Source organism: Crotalus tigris, unplaced genomic scaffold (assembly GCF_016545835.1).
Source record: "Crotalus tigris isolate CLP2741 ecotype Arizona unplaced genomic scaffold, ASM1654583v1 scf7180000017601.7605149639:7615979, whole genome shotgun sequence".
NCBI lineage: Eukaryota > Metazoa > Chordata > Lepidosauria > Squamata > Viperidae > Crotalus > Crotalus tigris.
The window spans coordinates 275,297-301,099 of record NW_024096505.1 but is presented as its reverse complement, the minus strand read 5'-3'; the positions used below and the strand labels follow the sequence as shown (position 1 = coordinate 301,099).

At 38.9% G+C, this 25,803-nt stretch overlaps 1 protein-coding gene across 7 annotated transcripts in view; it reads right to left on the bottom strand.

Annotated features, from left to right (window-relative positions):
- The window catches only part of KDM6A (lysine demethylase 6A), a 211,797-nt gene extending 186,278 nt beyond the window's left edge, over nt 1-25,519 (bottom strand). For 4 of the 7 annotated variants that reach the window (XR_005559741.1, XR_005559742.1, XM_039368138.1 and 1 more), the window contains exons 1-2: nt 24,905-25,518; nt 24,547-24,610 (exon numbers count right to left, since the gene is read on the bottom strand). Coding sequence is in view for 3 of the 7 variants with exons in the window: in XM_039368138.1 (XP_039224072.1) it covers nt 24,547-24,610; nt 24,905-25,074 (234 nt within the window). In the remaining 4 variants the exon portion in view is untranslated. Of the gene's footprint in view, nt 1-24,546; nt 24,611-24,904 lie in introns of all 7 variants that reach the window. The other 3 variants (XR_005559737.1, XR_005559740.1, XM_039368170.1) reach the window with 2 other exon arrangements.
- Between the last annotated feature and the right edge of the window lie 284 nt (nt 25,520-25,803).

Here is a 25,803-nt window from a genome sequence, read left to right as displayed (position 1 = left end):
CTCAAACTCGCTCCAGATAATATGACTAAGACCAGCCCCTGGCAACTCGGCTGGCACTGCCCAGTCGGAGTCCAGGTCTCTCTGAATCTGAGCGATTTTGTCCGAAAGAAACTGAACAAACTCCTCAGCTCTCCCCTGCAAGGGTTCCTCCGCCTCCTCCACTTTAAGAAGGGAGCGGGTCACCCTAAACAAGGCGGCCGGGCGAGATTCTGCGGACGCAATAAGTGCGGAAAAGTGAACACGCTTTGCCGCTCTCATCGCCACTAAATAAGTCCTAAGATAGGCTCTTAATAGTGATCGGTCAGATTCAGAGTTACTGGCCCTCCAACGTCGCTCTAGACGTCTCTTGTGGCGCTTCATCTCCCGGAGCTCCTCAGTAAACCCAGGCGCCCTCCGGGGACCACCACCACAGAAAGGTCGCAAAGGCGCAATTCGATCCAGGGCCCCGGATGCCGCCTCATTCCAGGCCACAACCAGGGACCCGGACGAGTTGTGGACAAGGGAGTCAGGTATTTCCCCAAGTTCCTCCTGGAACCGATCTGGGTCCATTAGGCGCCTGGGGCGGAACCACCTAGTCGGTTCCCTCTCCCTGCGATGGGGGAGTGATGCTCTGAAGTCCAGCCTCAATAGGAAATGATCTGTCCATGACAAGGGCGAGATCTCTATTCCCCTTAATTCCAGATGTCTCCATTGCCCCGAGAGAAACACAAGGTCGAGTGTGTGACCACCATAAAATGCAATGTCTTGTGACAACATTGTTTAATGAGACCAATCCAGGCTGCCATCAGAACTCCAGATGCATGTTTTTAAGCATGAAGCAGAAGGAGTTGCAGATAAGGGGTGTGAAGTTGCTGCAGGGGTGTGAGGAAGTCTGGGTAGGCCCAGCATGGGCCACATAAGCTCAAGGAGAAAGAGGTACATTGCGTTAGTGCAGGGAGGCTGGGGAAAGAATACACTGTGGTTCCAGGGCTCCTTGGCACACAGCCGCTCTGGGGCTACAACAAACCCCCCAGTCCACTGCAAGTTGCCAAGCTCCAGGATACTCCAGCAGCAGGGAGCAAAGCCAGAGAGCTTTAGGAAGCACAAAGGGGCTTCCTGTGGGACCACAGCTCTGAGGCTGTAAGAAACATGAATTGTAGTGCAGGATCAAGCCCAGTTCCAGACTGGTCCAGCAGCATGGCACGAAAGGTTTCTTGGCATATTGTGACTACATATGGGGCTTCTTGTAGCCCTTGAGCTGCAATGCTGTCCAAAGTCTAATGAAAACAAAGAAACCATTGAGTAGGAAAGCTAATAGAAAGGCAAGTTAAAATGATGGGTAGCAGAGATGAAGCAAAGCAGATAAATGTGATGTTTTAATGTAAAGCTAAAAAAACTAAAGAAAATTATTGGAATGAACTTTGCAAAAACAATGGAGGAATACTAACTAAAGCTTTTTTACCCCAATGAAGAAAATCTGGATACCGTTCACCACATTCAGAGGAAAAGTAAGGGGCAGAGATGGGAAAGAATTGAATGATCTTAAGAAAATCAAAAATACATGTAAGAAATATGGTGAAGTATTATATATGAAAGGTTATGTTTTTCAATCATATAAATAACAGAAATCTGTGTGGAAGACCTGTATTGGAAGACAAAGTAATATGGGAAAGGAATCAGCTGGCCAAAAGAAAAGTCCCTGGCATTAATGGTATTCCATCAGAACTGACTGAATTAAAACCAACAGCAGGAATGACAAAAATATATACCAAAAATATAGATCATTTATGAATGACTGAAAGACTGGAAAAAGTAATATTCATCTGAATTTTAAAGAAGGGTCACATACAGGTCACTGCATAATAGCTCTGACATCACACTGTAGCAAAATTTTGTTGAGACACAACAACTGAAGCACAAACTAGTTCAAAAGATGTACAATAGGAGTTGTATTCCATTACCATTTCCATTCAATTTGTATTTAGAGGAATGTCAACTTAGGCAAATTGGAAATTAGGATAAACAATCTAACATAGGCATGCACAACATGTGGCCTGTCTAGCAGTCTTGTGCAGCCTGTCAGTGTTTTCTGAAATCCACTATCAGAAAGGATCTGTCCCCTAGTTTTCATAGCCACCTCTTGTACAACACTGTTTTCCTGTAACTACTGTAGCCACATTTGTGAAAACTGGACAATAAAAAGCATATAGAAGAAAACTAGACTACTTCAAATTACAAATTTGGGGGTGACTACTGCAAAACCATAGACAGCAAAAATACCAAGAACATGAAAAACTACTTCAAGTCAGAAGTATCAATAAAAGTTATGATTATTATGCTAAGGATGTCTTAGTTTAGTGAAATCTTGTATTTAAATTCTTAGGAAAATCAATTACACCAAGAATACTTGTAGGAGTTAAAAATGAGACCAATAAAGAATCCTCTATACAGACTACATGAAACAAGATAATGAATTAAACACAGAAACATCAAAGTTTTAAAACATCAGAAAGAATGGAGAGGACTGATCTACAAAGTCAGATATAACTATACTGTCTGACAGAAAGTATCACAAGGCAAATCTGTATTGACCTCAATTTGGACCACACTCTTAATTACACTACTGAATGTATTACACAAATGAGACACAAATACATGGATTTATACTAATTAAATTAGGATGTATTCCAGGAAAGCCAAAAAAAAATCTTTCTCTGTGAATGTTTGTATACATGCACTTTTTTCAATAAAAATAATTACATTTCTGAATAAGTATGCATAATCAACCTAAATTAGTCTAATAAAAATGGCTTTGTTCCCAACTTCTACTCATCTTCCGATAATAATATTGCAATTATTTTTATCATTCTTCTTCTAAATTCTCCATTGAACTATGGAATAATTCTGAGACAAAAAAGATTTAAAGAAATAAATGATAAACAGAAACAATTAGCATTAAATGCATTTATTTACTACTGCATGAAAAAACTGTTACATTCTGAAAAATGGAAGGAAACATTTTTTTTTGCATTCACCCCACCTAAAGTGATGGAAATAAGAGTGGGTAAGAAACAAAATTCCTGTGTACAACTCCGCTCCAGAATATAACATTCCCATTAAAATTTCCAAAAAAATGTGTGATATCTCCTGAATTTTTTTATTGGTAAAACCCTATTTTTGTTTCATTTACAATTTCTGAAGTTTTTGCTAAGAAGGAGCTGATACTTACTCTAAAATTCTCTTTAGGCAAAGTTTTCCTTCAGACAGAGAAAAATATCAATCTATGCTATTTAAATGTGTAGACACATAATCAAATGATATACTTTTAAAGATCATATTATAATAATACAGGTAGTCTTCAACTGTCACATAAAATTGGTCTGGAAATGGTGCTTTACAGCTCCTGAAATCCTTCTGGCTGTCACAAAATGTTGCATTACCACTCCTGCAGTCGTGAGATTGTGGCGCGTAGAGACCTGTTTGTACTTGCCAAGAGCCCTGCAATCATGTGATTGCTATTTGCAATATTCTCCACCCACTTTCCAGAAAAGACAATCGGAAAGCAGGCAGGGAAGGATGCAAGCTACTGCCACCTACTGAGAGGAGTCCTACTCGTTTCTGGGAGCTACCTGAAGCAGCTTGCTGATGGGAACTGACGTGTGCAGAAATGGAGCGCCAGTCCTGAAAATTTGAGTTCTGTTTTTGTACCCTGTCAAAGGAGATCCCTACCGTGCATGGAGGGGAACTGAACTCCTTTGGTAGGCAGCTTTTCATCTAGCCCCCCCCCCCCCAAGATGAGAAGAAGCAGAAGCCCAAGCAGAGAATGGAGAGAAAATGTGGTAAAGGTAGGTGGGAGAATCTCTGGGAAGCCTGGCATAGATTGAGTGCAAGTGTCTCTCCACTCAGGAGCTAAAATTTTTATTTATTTATAAATTTTATCGACTGCCCATCTTACCATAGGGTAACTCTGGGAAGCTTATAGTCATAAAAATATGTCTATACATATATAATTAAAACATAAATAATTAAAATCAAACATTAAAACCTAAGGACACATGAAGAGGGCAGGAATGGAGTGGGGGGAAGTGGGATCTGTTGTTACTTGATCAACCACCTTCACTGTGCTGTTCCCCCACTGGGGGCCCAAGCCAACTGTCAAAGCCATGTTTTTAGGCGCTTACGAAAGGATAGGAAGGTTGGGGCCAGTCTCAGATCAGGGAGCAAGATGTTCCAGAGGGCAGGAAGAACAGCAGAGAAGGCCTCCTCCTGGACCCTGACAACTGTTTCATCCAGGATTCTCTGCAGCTGTCAGGCCACCACCTTTTCCATAATCTTCCAGAATGGAAGGTTGGGAACTTTGTACTATCTACAAAGTATTTCGTGCCCTTCCCCAGGTAATTTTATTCCTCAGGCAGCTGAATACTGAAAAAATTGAGAAAATAGCTACAGTGCGGGGGGGGGGGATTTGATCCCTTGCTGATTTTGTACGTTTGCCCACTGACAAAAAAATTATCATTCTATAATTTTAATGGTAGGTTTATTTTAATAGTGAGAGACAGAATAACAACAAAAAATCCAGAAAAACGCATTTCAAAAGAGTTATAAATTGATTTGCATTTTAATGAGTGAAATAAGTATTTGACCCCTTCGCAAAACATGACTTAGTACTTGGTGGCAAAACCCTTGTGGGCAGTCACAGAGGTCAGATGTTTCTTGTAGTTGACCACTAGGTTTGCACACATCTCAGGAGGGTTTTGTCCCACTCCTCTTTGCAGATCCTCTCAAGTCATTGAGGTTTCGAGGCTCACAATTGACAATTATGTACTGTTTCTTCCATTTGCAAATAATCATACCAACTGTTGTCACCTTCTCACCAAGCTGCTTGGCGATAGTCTTATAGCCCATTTCAGCCTTGTGTAGGTCTGTAATCTTGTCCCTGGCATCCTTGGACAGCTCTTTGGCCTTGGCCATGGTGGAGAGTTTGGAATCTGTTTGATTGATTGCTTCTGTGGACAGGTGACTTTTATACAAGTAACAAGCTGAGATTAGGAGTACTCCCTTTTAAGAAAGTGCTCTTAATCTCAGCTCATTACCAGTATAAAAGAAACCTAGGAGCCAGAAATGTTGCTGATTGATAAGAGGATCAAATTTTGCTGAATGAACAGCATCTATTTACAGTTTTTTAAAAACTCTAAAAATATTGTTCTACATTCTCACTTAAGTGTTATACATAACTACTTATTCCAAGAAACTACAAACAAGCTAAATGGTGATTAATTCATTTAAGTTTGGATCCAGTTGCAACTTCTAGTTTTATTATACATAGTATATGTGCACAAATACATACACACGTTTCAAGGGCTGCATATTAAATATTATGACATGTTATGATTATTACACTAGATCATCAGAAACAAAGTTGGCAAACAGATAAACAGAAATAAAATAACTGACAAAAGGAAAGTGAAATCTGCCTTTCAGCAGAATTTAGACTGCAATTGGGACCAGCAACTCAATCATTAAGCAAAGCAGTTGGTAAGTGAAAATCAGGTGACCATGCTTATAATTTCACTTTACCTTTTCTTTATTTTATAGCATTAGAATGTTACAATCCCCAATAGCTGGGTGAGCCCAAATGACAAGGAAGATTTCTGGAACTCTACTCAGGAAGAAACCAGGTAAAAAGGCAAATCTTATAGCCCTTTCTCCATTTCCCCAAATTTTGGGATAATTAGCAAGAGATTAAATGTTTATATCCACATTAACTGGAGAGAAAGGGATTATAAGAGAGTAAGCAGGCACACAATGGGGAACACACATCAAAAGGACTACACTAACATGGTCTATTTGTCTAACCTGCTTGTGGCTGCAAGGTATTTAATGTAAAACTGATTAGGCACTTGTCATTTTCAGGCAGTAGAAGCCAGCTCGCCAAGGTTCTAATCAACTAATTAAAGTCACAGCTTGTTCAGTTGTGTTTAATACTTTTTAGGGATGAGCAGGGCTGGGGAGAAAAGCAACTCAGGGAAAGCTAGCTTGTTTAGGCAAACTTTGCAAGAGGGGGAAAAATGAGTCAGGCACTGGAGAACACATACCGACTATAGTGGCAAATACATGACTGAAGAGAGAGAGACACAAGATTTTGCAAAGGTTATAAATGCAAGCATTGGAAGCAGTTACTTTTTCATCACTATTGCACCTGCAAACATTTCCAGTCCAATCACTAAACAAGATCTACCTATATATACAATTCAGAACTAATGGATTGGTCATTGACTGCAATAAATATTGTCTTGAATTCAGAACTAACAATGCTAATGTAATTCTTTGGTTACTGCATTTTCTATGCTCTTTTATACTCAGCCCAATTATAGATGTTTTCCCATCTTTATGCACCTATGATAACATAGTACCTCCAAAATTTCCATATAGCCCAAATGATCTGATGTCATATATAACCAGCAAATGTCAAAATGAAACCACTATCTTAATAGGTTTAAATCTCATCTTTTCTGATAAGCATTTAGAGACTATATAGAAGCTGAACAAATGTCTATTTTATGCCTCATGATTATATAACTAAATTGCTTTATATTATATGTAATGGTACAGTTAGTTGTGACAAATTTAAAAATAGTAAAACAGTAAATAAACATTAATAGTAAAGAAAATACTATTTATTTTAGTAAATAGTACAACAAATATTGTAACAAACAATAAAACAACTATCAGTAAAAATACTATTAAACAAAATAGTAAACAAAACTGTTTAACAAGTTCTATTTGCCAACTGACATCTAGCCTCCAACAGAATATTCCAGTAAAATTTTACCCTCCATATAAAACTGCTACCCCTGCTTTAAAATAAATGCCTTTTCAAACAATGTCATTGATTGCTTTAAAAAAAGAGATATTAGAATTTTTGTAGCTTCTTTTCTTTTACTGATAGAGGTCAACTTATTATCCATATATCACCCATATATAGATAAAATACCGAAAAAGGATAACAGGGTAGTCAAAACAAAAAATAAAAAAGAATATTTTGTCCATCTTGTTTTCTAGAATTTATGCTCTCTTACCCTTCTTATTTCATTTACTGAGAAAAAACTAAATTGGTAGAAATATAAGAGTGAAGCTTGGTTCTCATTTTAATTCTAAGTAGCTTGTCATTTGTGATAGCTATCAACCACTGATGCATAAAACGCAAATAAAATATTTATAAGAAGTTACACTGAAATTATCCTTAATTGCAGCTTCTGCCATAAACAAGAAAAGCCATTGTTCTTAAAAATAAGAACTATAGAATACACGAACAGAGAATATTTATATTGTGAGTTTACTGCTTTGAAGAAACATATTTAATGAAAATAAATATACCCATTCTGATACATGATTCCTCTACTGACCTTTCCCAAGCCAGGCACAGTTTGCAGTTTTTGAGCTCCAAACCTTAGATAGCCACTAGTTTGCATTAAGAGTTGATGCTTTTGTACATCTTAGTTGTCATCTAGTAGTCGTTCAGATTTTTGCAGCTCAGATATAACAACCCTGTCTAGATATATGGACTTTAAATCCTAGAATTCATAACATCAGCTACACTGGCTGGGAATTATGGAAACCAAAGTTCATATATATTAAGGGCATCCATTTGGTAGCTAATATTTTTAAGATGCTATTCAAGGCATCAACTCAGCAGAGTCACCTGTTCTATGAATTTTTAAAAATTGCTTGAAAGTTCTATCAGAGAATATGTGCCTCTTTCTAGCTGACAGAATGTCTTAAAAGATCATTGAATTTACCTTCTTTACAAAAAGGATTTGTTCTTGAAGCTCATGTGGATATTTCTGACTTCTATCCTATAACTTTGTAGCACTGAGACTTGTTTAAAACATTCATTTGAGGAATATGAGAAATCAAAGCCAAATATAACATTGAAAAAAAGAACAAAGTGAACTTTTAATAACTACTACTGTATAATCAATTAAGCATGAAAACACTTTTGATTGATTTGCCATGGTAAGGTCATCAATAATGAAGTTGTCTGCATAAAAATACAGAGAACTCAATAACAACATTGAGGAGGCTGATCAAAAAATTAGTCCATATCTGATCTGGAATTTTCGGCGAGGCAATAACAGTACTGCATGCTTTCAAATTATATTGTTGCTCTACTGCAAAACAATGCTTAATAAAGGAATAACTGAGCTACAGGTTTGATACGGATTTTTTTAAAAAAATATTTCATTCTTTTGAATCAAATATTGCTCTAAAACAGTGGTTCTCACCTTTTAATGCCGCGACCCCCCAACCGGTCGTAAGTCGAGGACTACTCAACCGGTCGTAAGTCAAGGACTACTCAACTGGTGCAGCATCATTTGCAGAATGGGACTTTTGGCGGGCTCAGCAGGGCAGAGAAGCCTGGACAATTCTTATTGGCTTTTGAAAGCCAATAGAATTAGACTCTATTCAAGAGAGTCTATTCTATTGGCTTTCAAAAGCCAATAGAATAATTTATTTATTTATTTATTTATGAGACTTATATACCGCTTTAAGTGCAAGCACTCTCTAAGCGGTGTACACCAGTAAGCAATGTATATACAATGTATTTACATTGCCCCCAACAATCTGGGTCCTCATTTTACCTACCCTGGAAGGATGGAAGGCTGAGTCAACCTTGAGCCAGTGAGATTTGAACCGCTGACCTGCTGAACACAGTCAGCTAAAGTGGCCTGCAGTATTGCACTCTAACTGCTAAGGAAAAGGGGGAAAAAATGGCGGACTGCGTTGTTTGGCGACCCCCATGAAATGGTCGTTCGACCCCAAATGGGGTCCCGACCTACAGGTTGAGAACCACTGCTCTAAAATATACTTGAACTGTGGATAAGAATAAGCAACCTCTGACCTTCAAAATGTGACTGAATTCCAAAAGCAGACCCCAATGACCAGCAAGGAATAACATGGGGATTACATCAAGACCTCAATAAGTTCAGCCATTTCAGCAAATACTTCCATTTTGACCAAAAACAACAGCTTTGCTAAAATATATACCAAAGACAGTGCTTGAAAACTTCCCAGCACTAGTATCAGAGAGTGATGACATGAAAAATGTGATTAAAATATTAAAAGGTTAATAATAAAACATGAAAACATATAAAGGTGCAGCCATATTTACAAAAGCAAACAAAAGCATGTCACAGATTTCATCCTTGAACAGTGAAGAGATCCAGGCAGCATGACTTTTCTGTTGCATCACCTCCCTCTGAAATAGTACACTCCCACCTCCTCCCAACTCAAAGTTCAAGTAAACTTAACTTGCCATCCTTTAAGTGGGCCTTGGAAGACCTGACTCTTTCTTCACACAGAGTTAGAAAGTATATGCCTTGGTCGAAGATCTATTAATATGCTGGGTACTTTAGATCTGGAATACAGGTTTCTTTTTGTTTTTACTCTACTGGATATAATTTTAACTTGTACACTGCCAATTTTACACATTTAATTTAGAAACAAATTTTGGCAAGTTGCAAATTGATTCTTCAGAATAGTGAACACATCAATTGTTAAACTGCTACCAATCTTCAGATGAAATGCAGTGCACAAGCAAAGTACATTTTTTAATCTCTAAAATACTAATTTTAAATTATAATATAATGCATCACACTTGGCCAAGTGTCAGCTTCTAAATGCAGCAAGATAAATCTAACTTTATTTTAAAAGACACAAGATAATAATTGTCACCTATTCTATTTCTGACCTCCTGAAAGTCCAGTCCTGGTGATTCTTCAGAATGCCAAAGTCAGCAATCTGACAACTGTGTCAAAGGGATAGACAACCACAGACAGAGTGTGTTTATGTATAAAAACAAGGTAGGAAAAAATAAAAAATATCATTTTCAGTGACTGCCCTTTAGTCAGAGCAATTCTAAAATTAATCCATCCATTGATTATCCCAAGAACAGTATATTTTAGTGAATGAGGAGAGTGTCCTAATTTACCTATCTCTTATTTCACTGGATGCCAGTTCTTTCCTTCTAACTGCATGATGGAATGTCTGTAACCTGCCATTAGCTAGTTGATCTAGCCTATCAATATATTCTTATGCCTTATTTTTTAATTCCTGATAAATAGCTTCATTAGGAATAAGCACTGCTCCTGATAAATACACCTTCTGCTTGCAATACCTCCTCAATCGGATGCTTGATCTTTAACCAAAGCATTCTCCAATCCAGATCTAGGGATCATTTCAATTTTCATCACATATTTAATAGAGATTAAAAATATTTTAAAGGAGTACAAAAAATCTATACTATTGATACATTCCAGCCAAAACATCTGATCTCAGTCACATTTATTTCTAATTTATGACATAGATTCTGCCTTTGATAAAGAAGTTCAAGACAGCAAATAAAGTGCAATACTTTCTCCTCCTACTTCTCTCCCCAAACAATCACCCTCTGAAAAAGGATGGACTGAGAGTTAGTGACTGATTTGAGTCACCTAGTGAGCTTCTATGGTTGAAGTCAGTTCATGGTTTAGAGGCAGCTCAGAGGAGGTTATAGGCATCAGTTAAATCAAATGTAATTTGTGAACTGGATCCAACCTAGCTAATTAAAATGGCTAGGGAGGGCACTGAGAGCTGTATGCAGCTGTAGTGAATGCCTCTTTAGGAAAGGTGGGAAGGAGAGATCCTAGAGGTCCTTAATGAGGCACTTATTTGCCTACCCCTTAAGAGGTGAGGCTTGTAGTTAATAAAATTATCATCTTATTTTTAACTTTTCCTTGAGAGAGTTGCGACTGCAAAAAGCTCTGAAGATTATAGATTTTGAAAATTCCCTTCTGACATGGCAAAGAAACCACATTAGTAGCTCTTATGGATGACCTAGAGTGGGTCTTGGATTGAGGTAGAACAACCATCCTTGTCCTCTACCTCTTTCAGGAATTTTTGACAAGGTTTACCAGAGTACCCTTCTGAACCATATGTGAGGGCTGAGATTTGGAGGCACCGTTTTATGGTGATTCTGTTTCTACCTAAATAAGTGGGTTCAGTGGGTGGCTATGAAGAGAAAAAGTTAGATCCACAGACCTCAGGGGTCAGTCCTTTCTGTCATCCTGTTCAATATCTACATGAAACTGCTAGCTCATTCATCTGTTTAAGATGAAATATCATCTATATCAGAGGTCCCCCAACCCCCGTACCGGTACTGGTCCATGGCCTGTTAGCAACCGGGCTGCCCAACTGGTGGTGAGCAGCGGCTGAGCGAGCAAAACACAACACACACCCCTCACGGTCTGTGGAAAAATTGTCTTCCACAAAACCAGTCCCTGGTGCCAAAAAAGTTGGGAGCTGCTGATCTATATCAGGTGACATTCAACTATACATTTCCAATCAAGACCACTTGGAAGATATGATAGAAGTCATAACTTGGTGCCTGGAGGCTGTCAATATATGGATGGGGAAAACAGGCTCAGATTCAATCCAAACAAGGCAGAGTGGCTATTGATTCAGAAGCTGCCTAATTCTAGGATTGTATAATTTGTGCCTTCTAATGGAGCTGGGCTCTCCCAGAAAGAGCAGACTCTTAATCTGGGGGTCTTTATGGATTCACAGCTCCTGCTTAAAGACTAAAAGAGACCATACCCATGAAGCTTTTGCATAACTTTAGCTGATGTGCCAATTGCAACCTTACCTTACCATAGTGGCCAAAATTGTGGAAACCTTTTGGGAAAAGTGTACAGTAGAAATGCCACCTTTGGTTAAGTTTCCACCAATTTTTCTTCTAATTTCTTTATAACTGTAGCCTTGTTCACTTAATACTATTTTACATCGCTTTCTGGGCAACCAGTCAACTCTTTGCACCATTAATTTAACTTTATTACGTTTTACAACAGGGGTGTCAAACTCAATTTCATTGAGGGCTGCATCAGCATTGCGGTTGCCCTCGGGGGGGCAGGTGGGTGTGGCCAGGGTGGGTGCAGCCTACTGGATGGTGTGGATGGAGTGGGTGTGGCTGACTGGGTGAGCATGGCCAGATCTACATTGTGCGTGTCAAGGGTGCCCGTGGGGCCTGGGCAGGAGTGGGACAGATCTGAGGGTCTCTGGCAGAAGGTGGTGGGACCGGGGCAAGTGCCAAGGCATGATTCATTTCTTCATTCCTCACAAAGGATGACATCTCCCCAGCAGCACCTCCCCAGGGGGCAGGACCAACCCAGCAGGAGCTGGTTCCTCGCTGTTTCTAGGCGGCCTTGTAGCGCTAAGACTGAATGTGTTTCAGCATATATGGCCACCACAAAATTGTATATTGGCTCCCGGTCAGCCTGGGCCAGGGCCAAGGCAGCCGGTAGCCGTTCCCTCACTGTTTCCAGGATGGCTTTGCAGGCCACATGAAACCACTTCGCGGGCCGCATCCAGCCCCTGGGCCTTGTGTTTGACATGTCTGTTTTACAAGCTCAGTAAATGAAAGGGGAAAAAAAAACAACCAACTTGATAGCAATCACATAACACAGAGACAAATGTCCTCCTCTCATCTTCAATACATGACATCAATAACTAAATCCTACTGTGATCTGATTGGCTCATTGCCAAAACAAGATGACACCTGATTGGCTCTCTAAACACTCATTCTCATTGGCTACAATCAGATGAAGGAAAGCTATCTGATATCAACCTAAGCAAGTTGTGCTTCCTTTTTCTGGTTATTTGGCTATAACTTTTCATAGAATACAGTACAGATAATTGAACAAACTATGTTGCATTACATTCTTGATTAAATTATCTTTCCATTGATATATAATTTTATGGTACTACTACAAAAAAAGTGGTGTTATTAGCCATCAAACCTCAAAAATACACTTTTCCGAAAAGGTTTCCACAATTTTGGCCATTACTGTACAGGATGCATTAAAGACAGTCACTCATGCCGTTATATATCGATTACTGCAATTTTCTCTACCCAATACCCAACTGAAGACTATCTAGAAACTTCAGTTGGTCCAGCTCACAGTGGTGCATGTGTTCAGTGGCTAATAATAATAATAATAGAGTTGGAAGGGACCTTGGGGGTCATCTAGTCCAACCCCCTGCTCAGGCAGGAAACCTTATACCATTTTGGACAAATGGCTGTCCAGTCTCTTCTTAAAAACTTCCAGTGTTGGAACATTCACCGCTTCTGGAGGCAGGTTGTTCCATATCACTCCTCTGCTATTCAAACTGTACTGATTTCCAGCATGTTTTGGGGTTCAATTCAAGATGCAGGTCACTTGTATCAAGTCCTATATGGTTTGTGGCCTAGATATCTTCCTACCCAATTAGAGAACACTAACCAATGGTCTCCATCTACTAGGAGGCATGGCAAGATTTGGCCCCAAAATGGTGTTTTTATAACAACTCTCCTCTTCTGCAACACAGTACAGAAGTTTGTACTCTGAAGCATGAATGGACCCCAGCCTTATTGCACTTCAAAAGCAAGAGAAAACAGATCTCTTTCAGAGGGTCTTTGGTCATTAACTTATACAGGAGCATTGTTTTCTCTAATTCTAGACTTTCAGCCTTTTATTTGAATTTATTATCAAAACAACGAGGGAAACACTGCTTAATAAAAGCCCAAACAATGAAGGACAAAACATCTCATACATACTGTACAGCTCCCTAATTCACGTTACTAAAAGAGAAGGAAGTAAATCATAATCACACTTAACAAGATCCTATTATTACAGTTAATGTTAATATGTTAGTCTTAATGTGGATTTGAGTTCTTGGTCTGATCTACATTTTGGGATCTGACATTTTCTCATGCTAGACTAAAAATGGAAGGGAACTCCATATCCTAAATCTCATTATAAATTCAAGCCACGATCTTTTTAGAGTACCTTGGGTCAAACTGCATTAGAACAGATTACTTCTGGAGTTCTAAATTAAGGGTGTATTGCAATCAACCTATCATAATCACATAATACTGAATTTATAGGCCCAAGCCCAAACATGACACAGCAAAATCCAATCAACTTCAGTGCTTTATTTATTTACATCTAATGATAGAATCTTGCCAAATTAAACTTATAAGTCTTTACTCTTAGATATATCCTGAGATTCTAGAGTGTGGCTACCTTGAACCTCTTTCCTATTCCATCAATTCAGGACTATGCAGTCTTTTAATTTGGGCTTTAGAATGTACTGCCTCCTCCCTGGGAAAACTGTGCTTCCCCAGGTGCACACTCCAGCGCATGGATATACTACTGGGAAGTAGATGATGTTTTCTGATCACTTAACTTCCTCTTCAAAATTGATGGCCAGAGAATCTAAAAAGCAGTGCATAACAACATGAAATACAAAAGGTTCTTAATTCTTCAATATATTTTTATAAGCATGATAAGACTATATAATAATGCATTTTGAAGCACACCTAAAGAGGAATAAGTGCTTGCATTTATCATGGCAAATATATGCTACTTAAATGTTTCCAATAAAGATATATATCGAGAGATGGATGTGGATGTGGAATGGAATACTGTATTTTGCCAAGTGTGATTAGAAACATAAGGATTTGTCTCCAGTGCAGAAGCTCTCAGCATACATGAGAGTACACAGAGTAATAATAATAATAATAATAATAATAATAATAATAATGATAATAATAATGTAGTAAGGATGAAGGATAATAATACTATAGCCATACAACGTGGGTAAATATACATAGACATTAGACTGTACTGTGAGAATTATGTGTTCAGCAGAGGAAAAAAACTTTGTGTCTAGTTGTTTTGGCACGCAATGCCCAATAGCAGCATCCCGAGGAGAGGAGTTGAAACAGTTTATGTTCAGGATGTGAATTGGTCTGTAGATATTTTCTCAGCCTTCCTTCTGACCTGCGCAATATACAGGTCTTCTATGGAAGGTAGGCTGGTTGCAATTGTTTTTTCTGCAGTCTTAACTACATATAATGGGTTAGTATCAAAGTCACTGTCCTGTACAAATTCCAGAGCATCCAAGAGAACATCAGAAAGATAGCACTCAAAGATGAGCTTCGGAGAGAATGCCTGAGATGGTAGCACAGACATGGGCAGAAGATCAAACAGAGGAAGTGCTATGGCGAGACAAGACCTTGCATGGAATGTACTTTCAAGAGATAGCTGAGGTGGCTGACACTGGGAAATCTTACCAGTGACTGAATGGGATGGGCTAAAAGGCAGCACTCTGGCACTGATCAGAGCAACACAAGAGCAGGCACTAAGCACCAAATCCATACAAGAAGTAAATAATATTAGATAGGACCCAAAATGCAGAGAGACCTCAGAGACAATTTAACAAATAGTGGCAAGGTATAAGATGCAGACAACAACATAGTACACTAAGTGGCACAACAGGTAGCTGGTATTGTATAGAAGAACATCTGCACAGTGTATAGGCTAGACCTTCCACAGAAAGACATGAAAAATAAGATCCTGTGGGACTTATGTATCCAAATTCACATTGGCAGGTATTAGCCAATCAACCAGAGATTGTGGTAATAGACGAGAACCAGAAGACAGAAGCAATGATATAGTGGAGCCAAGTGATAGAGTTATTAAGAAAAAGGAATATGAAAATCGGGAGAAGTACTAGATTCTGAAAGAGGAACTAGAGAAGATATGCAAAGTAAAGGCTAACGTGATTCCACTGGTGGCAAGAGCACTCAAGGCTATGGTTCCTAAGCTGGAAGAATGGCTCCAATGGATCCTAGGAACAACCTCACAGCTCTCTGTTCAGAAAGGTTCAGTGCTAGAAATAACTAAAATATTGCGCAGAACTCTCAAATTCCCAGGCCTCAGACAGAGGACCCAAGATTGAGGAAAACACAATCATCCAGAGGGGTGAAATATGAATTTATATTATTTATACACAACCACAAACACACACACACACACATACACACACAGTATACTCACACCCAGTTATTTCATTTTTTTCTTACCCTTCTTCTAAAAAAGGATGGTATATATCCTGTTTATTAACCAAAAATGACAGCTATGCAAAAAGGTACCTAATGATCTCTCTCGAATGAAGGCAAATATACGTCTCCCAGGACAATGTTGCAGGATCCAATCTGGGTTGATCACCAGGACAGAGGTTTTGTCTTCCGAGCTTTTGGACTTGTGCTGGAGCCCCCATCCTCGGGGAACTTCTCTCTAGCGAAGAGAGATGTTCCCTGAGGATGGGGGCTCCAGCATGAGTCTAAAGGCTCAGAAGACAAAACCTCTGGTCCCGATCATTGACCCAGATGGGTCCTGCAATGATCTCTCTACTGATAGTGGAGCTGAGACTGCACTTCTATTTTTTATTACCCTTCAGCACTCTACAGAAAGTCTCCAACTTACAATCGCAATTGAACCCAAAATTTCATCTGCTAAGTGAGACAGTTGTGAATTTTGCCCCATTTTATAACCTTGCTTACCATAGTTGTTAAGTGAATCACCGTGATTATTAAGTTAGTAATATGACTTTGCTTATCAGAAAGTTGCAAAAAATGTGGTCAACAGATTACCAGCATATTTCTTAGATTATACCAGGATTAATATCAGTCAATACATGTTCTTTTAACTATCTTGGTTGGGGAAGAATTATTTTTTTATGCCTGCATATCCATAAATTAGCCACCTTGGAAAATGAAATATATTCTTATCTACAATGAATGGATAAACAGAAAAAAGCATTCAAGATTCCCTTCATTTTTAATTTTTAAAGAGATCCACGAACAATCCTGTATCATTACGATTATGCAACTTTTTGATCTATCAAGATTAAGTATGTCACTGAACATCTGCTAAAAATGTACCTAGTGATATTAAGATATTAAATGCTCTGTAATTCCACTTTCATTTTTTTCATACTGTAGAATTGTCAATCAAAATTTTGCTAAACTGTTAGTAAACAGGTAATATAAACAATTATCTGTGATTGCATGCAAATACACATTATACTTTCTAGGCAATAAGAACATTAATTATGTTTTAACATTTAACTAGAGAGACTACATATTAAATATACTGTATATTCAAACTGTCTACAAAAAAGTTTCAAGTTGCTAACCACATTAATATCATTGGTCCATATACCAGATCAGTGGTGACAAACCTATGGCACACGTGCCAGAGGCAGCACTCAGAGCCCTCTCTGATGGCACGTGCGCCACCACCGCCAGCAGCAGGACACCACTGCTGCCCGGAGCAGGAGCCCCATCCAGCACAAAGGAGGCAAAGTGGCTGACTAGCAAGCTTGAGTAGAGGTGGTAGAGCAGAGGTCACCAACCATTGTCAATTGTGGACTGGAAGAAAAGGGAAGGGGAAGCATTTTATATGCATGCACGTGCGCACAGGGCCACGAGCATGCACACGCTGCAAATGGGGCAGAACTAATGCCTGCATGATACTCACTAACCCTGCCCTGTTCTTGTGTGGTGCAGCACCTTGTATCTGCACCCCACGGTGCAGTGGTGGCCGTTTTTGTGCCTTCCAGCACAGTGGCCCATTTTTGTGCCCCTGGTTTTTCCGTGCCAGAAGCAGCACTCAGAGGCGCCTCCCTGCCCCCCCTGAAGGGCACCACAATGCTGATGCGGCCCTGGCACTTTGCGATAAATAAATGGGTTTTGGGTTGCAGTTTGGGTACTCAGTCTCTAAAAGGTTTGCCATCACTATACCAGATAACGCCACTACAGTATTAATATCTTCGAAAGCTATGCTTTAGTGTATATGCATTTGATCTGAAGCAATTTATGAGTAGTTCAAGAAGCTGATAATTTCACAAGTTAAAACTTCACAACATGAACTTTTCTTGTATAGTCCAAATATATGAACCTATGTAATATACAAAACTTAGTAAACTTCTATCTATAATCTACTGAATGTTCCCAACCTTCACAACTCCAGATATGTGGATTTCTATCCCCAGCATTTTTCTATTGGCTAAGGAACACTGGGTAGTTAAAATCTATACAATGTCCAGATTAAGATACAATGATATCAAGTTCAATTTATGTCACTCAGTTATAGTTGTGATAAAAACAGGAGGGGGGACATTACATACACTGCTTTGAGCTGCTCAATAAAAGACAGTAAATAAAGCTACCAAATAAATATAGCAGGACACATATAAAATCATCAAAAATATCAGAGATGGCTTCTGTGCTACCGGGGAAAAAAATCAAGGTATATCAATTTTTTCATATATTTGTATGGCTGGAATTCAGTATAGTTAGAAATTAGAATAGATAAATTAAAAAAAATATTCTGAATCACTATATAAAATCTCAACTCATCATACCACCAATATAGTAATAAAATGTATTCATAAATTAATAAAGCATATTTTGAACATACTATTGCTTTATCATTATATCATAAAATTTAAAATACAGATATTACTTTCATCTAAAATTTACCACTCTGTATAAGTCTGGTAAATTAGCAGATTGCATATCAAAAGTGGTAAGATCTTAACTCATTAAAGAACAAGGCGAATTACTTAAATAAATTAAAATTGATGTAGCATCCTCTTCCAAAATGTCTATGCAGTATATCCAATATGTAACAGTGTAACAGAATACTTTACCTTCGCTATTTCTGTAATAATGTATTTTAAAAAAACAGTGTAATATTTATAAACACTCACTAACTCTATTTAATTCTTTCAGGAATTGCTATATTATTTAAAATTGTACTATTTATTCATTCCAAACAAGTTATCCCATTTGGGAAATAATCCTTGTATTATTCATTGGGAAACTTCAAAATTATCTTGATAAGGTGCATTACTCCAATTTTGGTTCAACTGCTCAAAATTTTCCCTAGAGTCAATCTGATATTTCAACATAAAAGTGGTTATACTAGAACACAAGGTGCACATCCTCTAAAATCCAAATGGTATGTATGTTTTCAAGATTACAGAACAACATGTTGAAGCAGTAGAAAAATAAACCAATAAACACAACTCAGTATGCCATTACATAAGCTACAATATTTTAAAAATAAAATTTAGAATCTAGACACCTATTAGCTGTGGATTTATCATGCAAATGAACTTTTATCAACTTCATGAGTATTAAATTCAGTCAATACCATATCTGTTATGTAAATGTATTAATATGGAGTTACATAGGAATGAGAAAATGAAGATGTCAGTCATAAAGAATCTTTTACAGTTACTTTCTTTGAAAACAAAATGCTCCAATATTAAATAAGACATCTCTTTTAAGCAGACCGTAATATACCATAACAATGATGCAGAGAATGGGTAATAATGATTGAGGGTGAATTTAAAGTGTTACTTAAAATGTCTATTGATGGTAGTTTCTATGCATGCAGGTATTCATTTAACTGAAGAGCAATAAAGCTTCATTAAATGCTACTTTATTGATACAGCATTACTAACATGTGTAACTCTATGTAAAACACTGGATGTTATTGAGGAAGAAGTTGTCAACTGGAAGTTTTGATTATATCTATCCAATTCCATTTTAATATTAACTGATAATTAATGTTAACCATACTTTTAAAGAATTGTTGCTATTTCTATCATAGCTTTTTGACATATTACTTATCAGCATACTAATAAGCAGAGTAAATGATTTTATATTAGAAGTTCCTATATTGTATTGAGCTATTTATGAGGCATGTTTTCTCTATAATATCCATATCACTCTCCTGGTTAACAAATATACTTTTTAGGCTGATTTTTTTCTAATTAGGAAATGACATGCCAGAAAAACATGGGGAAAGGGGTGGGAAGGAGGTTTCTGTGCAAGGTTTTCATTTTCTTAAGCCTTCACATACAAAGTCCTAATATAATGCGTTTTTCAGAAACAGGTATATAGCATATATACATATACGTATACATATACATATATATATATATAGCAAGATCATTGGCTGAGAATACTGTTCACTTCAAGCTGTTCTACAATTTACCTGCTTGTAATCAATTATTAATTAATAACTACTAATTACTGTTCACTGGTCTTATTCAAGAATCATTAAGTCACTTTACTATCGTATTTGTTTTAATCACCAAAAAATGCTTTAAACTGGGTATCAGGAAACTGCCACCATTTCAATTTTCTTTTCAGTTCCATGCTTCAGATGTTTATGTAAATTTTAGAGCAGATTGAACAGGAACATTCACACTAGCATTTTACTTGATAAAATTATAGAAATCATTAGCAAGTTCTATGTCTTTTTACTTTGACAGAGCCTAAATGCAGCAAATATGAGAAAACAGAGGAACTAACATCATAAATTGAGTATCAATTTCTACTCATCAAAATAAACATATATTATTTCTAATTTCAATGAAAACAGCAGTACTTATGCCAAACACCTAAAAGACAGATAAGGTTATCATATCTGTAACAGTACAATACTGTGAACCTAAGCTATGTATCTCCTAAAATACATCTAAAAGCAACATTGTACAATAATGAAAAATAATAATATAAATTGACATCAGCATAAAAACTGGATTTAATGTTCTCTAAAGTGATAACTATGTTACTACTGATGAGAACTGATTCATAACATGGCTATCACTTTGGAGAATATTTAACTCAATTTTTCTTATAAAACAACTGAAACAATCTATCAAAAGGAACAGAAATAACAAGCTTGAGAGAGGTTTCATGGCGATCATGGATTTAATCACTATTCAAGAGGAAAATACTTGACATTTCCACGGTCTTACACAGGTGTCTCATTTATCATCCATATCTGTACAAATAGAAGTATCTCTGGATTCAGAACCCTGACTTTGCACATAATAGTTTCTTCAACTTTTCCTACAATTTGAAAGCTCTATTTTAAACCGCAAGACCACACAACCTTTATTATAACTATTAATGCAGGGCTTTTCAACCTTTTCACCTATTGTATCACTTTTAGGATATGGCAATATCTGAGTACCACCAGTCGCCTAGCAAGGTGTCAAAAACTTGATGACCAAAAAAAAAAAAAAGAAAGAAACAAAGAAAAAAGTGATAAAAGTACAGGTAGTCCTCGACGTACAACAGTTCGCTTAGTGACTATTTGAAGTTACAATGGCACTGAAAAAAGTGCCCCCCAAGCCACAGCCAAGCAAGACACCTGCCTGCCCGCCTGGCAGCACTCTCCTCCTGTCCGAGGTTTTCATTGTTGTGAGCATTTCTGTTGAGGATTGGCAGCGGGGGTTAGGTGGTGGGGGGGTGGCTTTTATTCCCCCCATCTGCTGGGTTTTGGTCATTTCACATGATCCAGGGACATTGTGACCGTCATAAATATGAATCAGTTGCCAAGCATCTGAATGTAAATCACAAGATCCTGGAGATGCTGCAACATTCCAGCTGATCGGCGCTTCTTCTGGGCTCAGCAGAAGTGCCAGGATCAGTGCTGCTTTCCAGCTGATTGGTGCTTCTTCAGGGCTCAGCAGAAGCACCAGGATCAGCGCCGAACTCCAGCTGGAGCTTGGTGCTGATCCTGGCGCTTCTGCTGAGCCCTGACAGCCCCGAAGAAGTGCCGATCAGCTGGAAAGCAGCACTGATCCTGGCGCTTCCGCTGAGCCCTTTCAGCCCTGCAGCTCCAGCCATCTCTCGCTCAGGCCTGTGCGGTGCTGCCACCAGTTCAGCTCATTACCCTCCCCCGCTACCACTTTTCTAGGATGATCACGTACCACTGCCAGGTGCCAATGTACCACAAGTGGTACCCGTACCACTAGTTGAAAAGCCCTGTATTAATGAACAATACTAGACTCAGGCTGAAACCCACAGATTTTGAAATACTTAACTTGCAGCTTTAATTGTGCCTTTAAAAAGGTAAAATAGTTTGAAGAATTACTAGATTGGTTTCTCTTGCTGATTGTAAGCATCAATATTAACATTTAAGAATGAAGAATTCCTCACTCCAATTTTCTAATGTTCTCATTATTTCTTAAAACAAACTTTCCAAAACTTGTACCTACAGATGAATTAATGTCTTACACCATACATCTTACAATACGAACTGAATTGTAGACTAAAACTCCTGGAGCATAACAAAACAAGGAGGCCTAAATTCAAGGCTCTCTTATTGAACTATCCATAGTCTGACTTTATTATCATCAACTATTAGGTACTTATGACCATCATTGTTTCTTTGATTTCAGCTACCTTACCCAAAATGCTTACAAACTGGACTCTCACATCTACAACAAATCTATAATTTACCTCCTATGTAATTCATCTATAGTTGTACCCTGGTATTCAGCTGCTTTTAAATTCATCAAATTTGGTACTCAACACATTTTGACACAAAAATTTGTCCAGATACTCATTGTTTGTTTGGTAATGCACAAGCTAGAACTGGTTGCTGTCGGCTGCCTTATGACTCACTACATTATTCTTTATGGGAAAAATCTGTTTTGTACTCATCATTTTTGGTACTCATCGCCTTCCAGAACCAATTAATGATGAATACCAAGGTACCACTCTATTTTCTTTGCCTGATGTAACTTATTCTAGAAAATAAACATTAATATTCTTCTTCAATCTCAAATTCGATGGAAACAAAATATTTTGGAAATGATAGCTGGGAATTCTGAAAGTTACTGTCCTAATACTTTCAAAGGCACCAATATGAGAATTGTTTGACTTCGCTTTCTGCAAAACTAAAGGCCGTTTAAAATGTTTTCTTCTGATGTGCAATTTCTGACATTTATGCTATATCCACTTACCTATCAAATTCAACAAGATATATTTCAGAGTAGAAATATATGTAAAGAAGGAGCTGAAGTACTATAGAAAGCAAATAATTTGCATGCAGAAGATCCCCATTTAATTTCTAGAAAAAAGTGGAGAAAAAATATGGCTGAAACCCTGCTATTCAGTTTTATCAAGTCTGTGAGGGTAGGAAAAATAATTTGACTTCTGATATTCCTACAATTAAAATTTTAATATAGGTTTAATATACAACCCATTTTAAAATATTGAATAGACTATCACAACATATTTTAGTACATACTAAGCATTAAACTTGTATCAACGAAACAAAAGAAAATCAAACCATGATTTTCCTATAATTATACCCAGTAGATAAATACATAACCTAAGTTACAGAGAAATTAATAGCATATTACTCCTTAGAACCCTTTCTTTAAAATCATGTCAAACGTTAACACTGTAATTTAACATTTCAAACCTAAACACTCTTTCAATGTACTGTATAGTTGCACCTTGTGCCAGAAAATGAAATATTTTAAGATTTTAAATTCAGATAGCTCCCATCATAAATATTTGACATATGTAAATATCTAAAAATGTTTCAACATTTGTAAAGATTGCCTTTTTAAAAACAATGTCATTAGAAACAAGAACTTCATTCTATCAAAAAATTCCCCAAATCATTAATTTTTATGCTAAGTTACTTGGTTATAAAAGAAGAAATGCAGAGAAGCTGATATTATACCCACAGTAGACCAATGAACTGAATGAACAATCATTCTTAAAAAAAGGAAATCATTACACTTAAACTAAAGCTGTGAGATACTAGCACTGAAAAGAAAATCTCAAGTAATACAATATAAACCATTTCTTGTTTTCTAATAAGATTTGTCCTATAAATTAATTTGTATCAAAATCTATGTAATTTAAGTAGATGTGCTACAGGTTAATAAGATCTACCAACAGCTCTGTAAACACAATATTCTATTTTTAATAAATTCAAGTAGGAAAACTCTTTTGACACATCAGCCTATGCAGCTCCTAAAAAGTCAAACATTTCACACATATTTGCATATACATTCTGAGTATTTATTTCTGTTTACCTCCTCCCACCAAGTTCTTTCTCCTCCCTGTCCGGCCATCTTGGGCCAAGAGGAGAAGCCATTACTTAACTAAATGACAGGACCAAGAACTTTTTTTTTTTTTTTTACTGAAAGAAGATACCTCTTTAGTCAGTTGTACAAAAACAGCCGCAACCTACAACCCGTTCTCTATAAACGTCCTACGAAGAGAAAAGCTTAAGAAAAACCAAATCGTTCAATGAAGATGCACGTTGCAAGGAAGATGGATACAGCACGAGTAAACAAATCAGTTTGCGACAGACTCCTCAGAGAGAAACACCACGGAAGAGGCGCCACGTTTCTTCAATACCCTTCTTCCTATTTATATCAATTCATTTTCAACGATTCAATTCGGTCCAGTTTTTTCCCCTTCAACAATAAAAAAAACCCGAGAACCAGTCCTTATTAAATATCGCCCGATCTTCTCATTACTCAGATAGATTGCTCCTAACTGGAGAGAATCGGGCCGGCACCTTCTACCCTACTTTTTGGGTAAAAGCCTGAAAGTGGGCAACGGGAGCTTTCTATTCCAGCGGGCCGGAGAAGGAAAGAGCCGAGCGGTTCTCTCCCGAGACCCAGGAGAGGAAGGGGGAGTCAGCGCGATGCCGAACCTCACGGTCGCGAGGTGACGGTTTAATTCCGCAGCTCTCCAGCACACTCACACAGGCTCCTACACAAGTGCACACACACGCACACACATACACAAACCCGGGAGGGTGGCTCCCTGGTCGGTTGCCTCCTCCCCCACCCCAGTCCCCTTACCTTTAACAGCAAGGCCTTCGTTCTGGCGCCATCTTCATGAAGCCTTAAAAATCCGAAGAGTCGGCTGCACAAGGGGGAATCAAGCGACAGAGAGAGATTGAGCAAAACAGACACGTTCGCGGAGTCCCCCAGCCCACCCCGCCCCAAACAGATCGCTCCGTGCGCTCCCTCACACTCGCTGGCAGGGGCAGAGCCCTCGCTCCGGCCCAAGAGCACCGCCACACTCACACTCGCTTTTTCTCCCTCTCACGCGCACACACACACACTCGCTCGCTCGCTCGCTCACTCGTACACCTCGAGCGGGCGGGCAAGAGAGATCACCGGACGAGCCGGAACACGGAGGCTGCCGTCTGAGTACCTGTCGAAGCCAGAGAGGACTTCTCTTTCCTCCGCTGTCAGGCTGGCGAAGTCCTCCTCGCTCTGGCCGCTCGCTTTCCCCGCCGCCATTTTCTTTTCCTCATCACCGAAAGCAGTAGAGGCAGCGGCGGCGGCGGCGGCAGCGGCGAGCGACACTCCACACGATTTCATGGAAACGCAACGTAATTAACTCACGATCGCAAGCCCCCCTCCCCGCGCGCCCCAACACCCCCCCAGTGCCGGGCGGGGTGCCCGACACACACGCACCACCACAACTTTTATTACAACAACAACAGCCGGCAGGGAGGGGGAGGGAGAGAAAGGCGGGGGGAAGCCCCGCTGATCGGAGGAGGAGGGAGCAGGAAGGGAGCCCCAGCGCTGAAGACTGGGGGGGGGGAGTGGGAGGAGAAGGAGGAGGAGGCTGCGGCTGCTGCTGCTGGCGGTGACGGAGCAGTGTTTACATCGCTGCTGAGCCGCCAGCCCCAGCGACGAAAAGTGAGTGGAGTCGAGGTGACAGGGACCCGCGCCCGCCCGCGAGGGGTGTATTTGTTGCCTGTACAAACTTCCCCAGCAGCTGAACAAAGTTGTTGTAATTGTGTCACACAGCGAACCCCACGCCGCCACCGTGACCCCCCCCCTCCCCACCCCGTTTCCCTGTGCCCTCGCAGCCAATCACCGCACTTAGGCGTGGCCACGTGACCTTTGTTGACTTACGTCAGTCGTAGCGCTCTTCTAGCGCTACGCTCGAGCTTGGTATCGGAGCTGCTTCGATCGAGGAGCTAAAGCCATTATGTATTTGAGGCTATATTTCAGACCTTTCAGTTGCAATATGTGGAGACCCTCACATGCGGCCGGGCAAAAGGAATTAAACAGGGCAAATTTCAAAGGATCGCATCACTT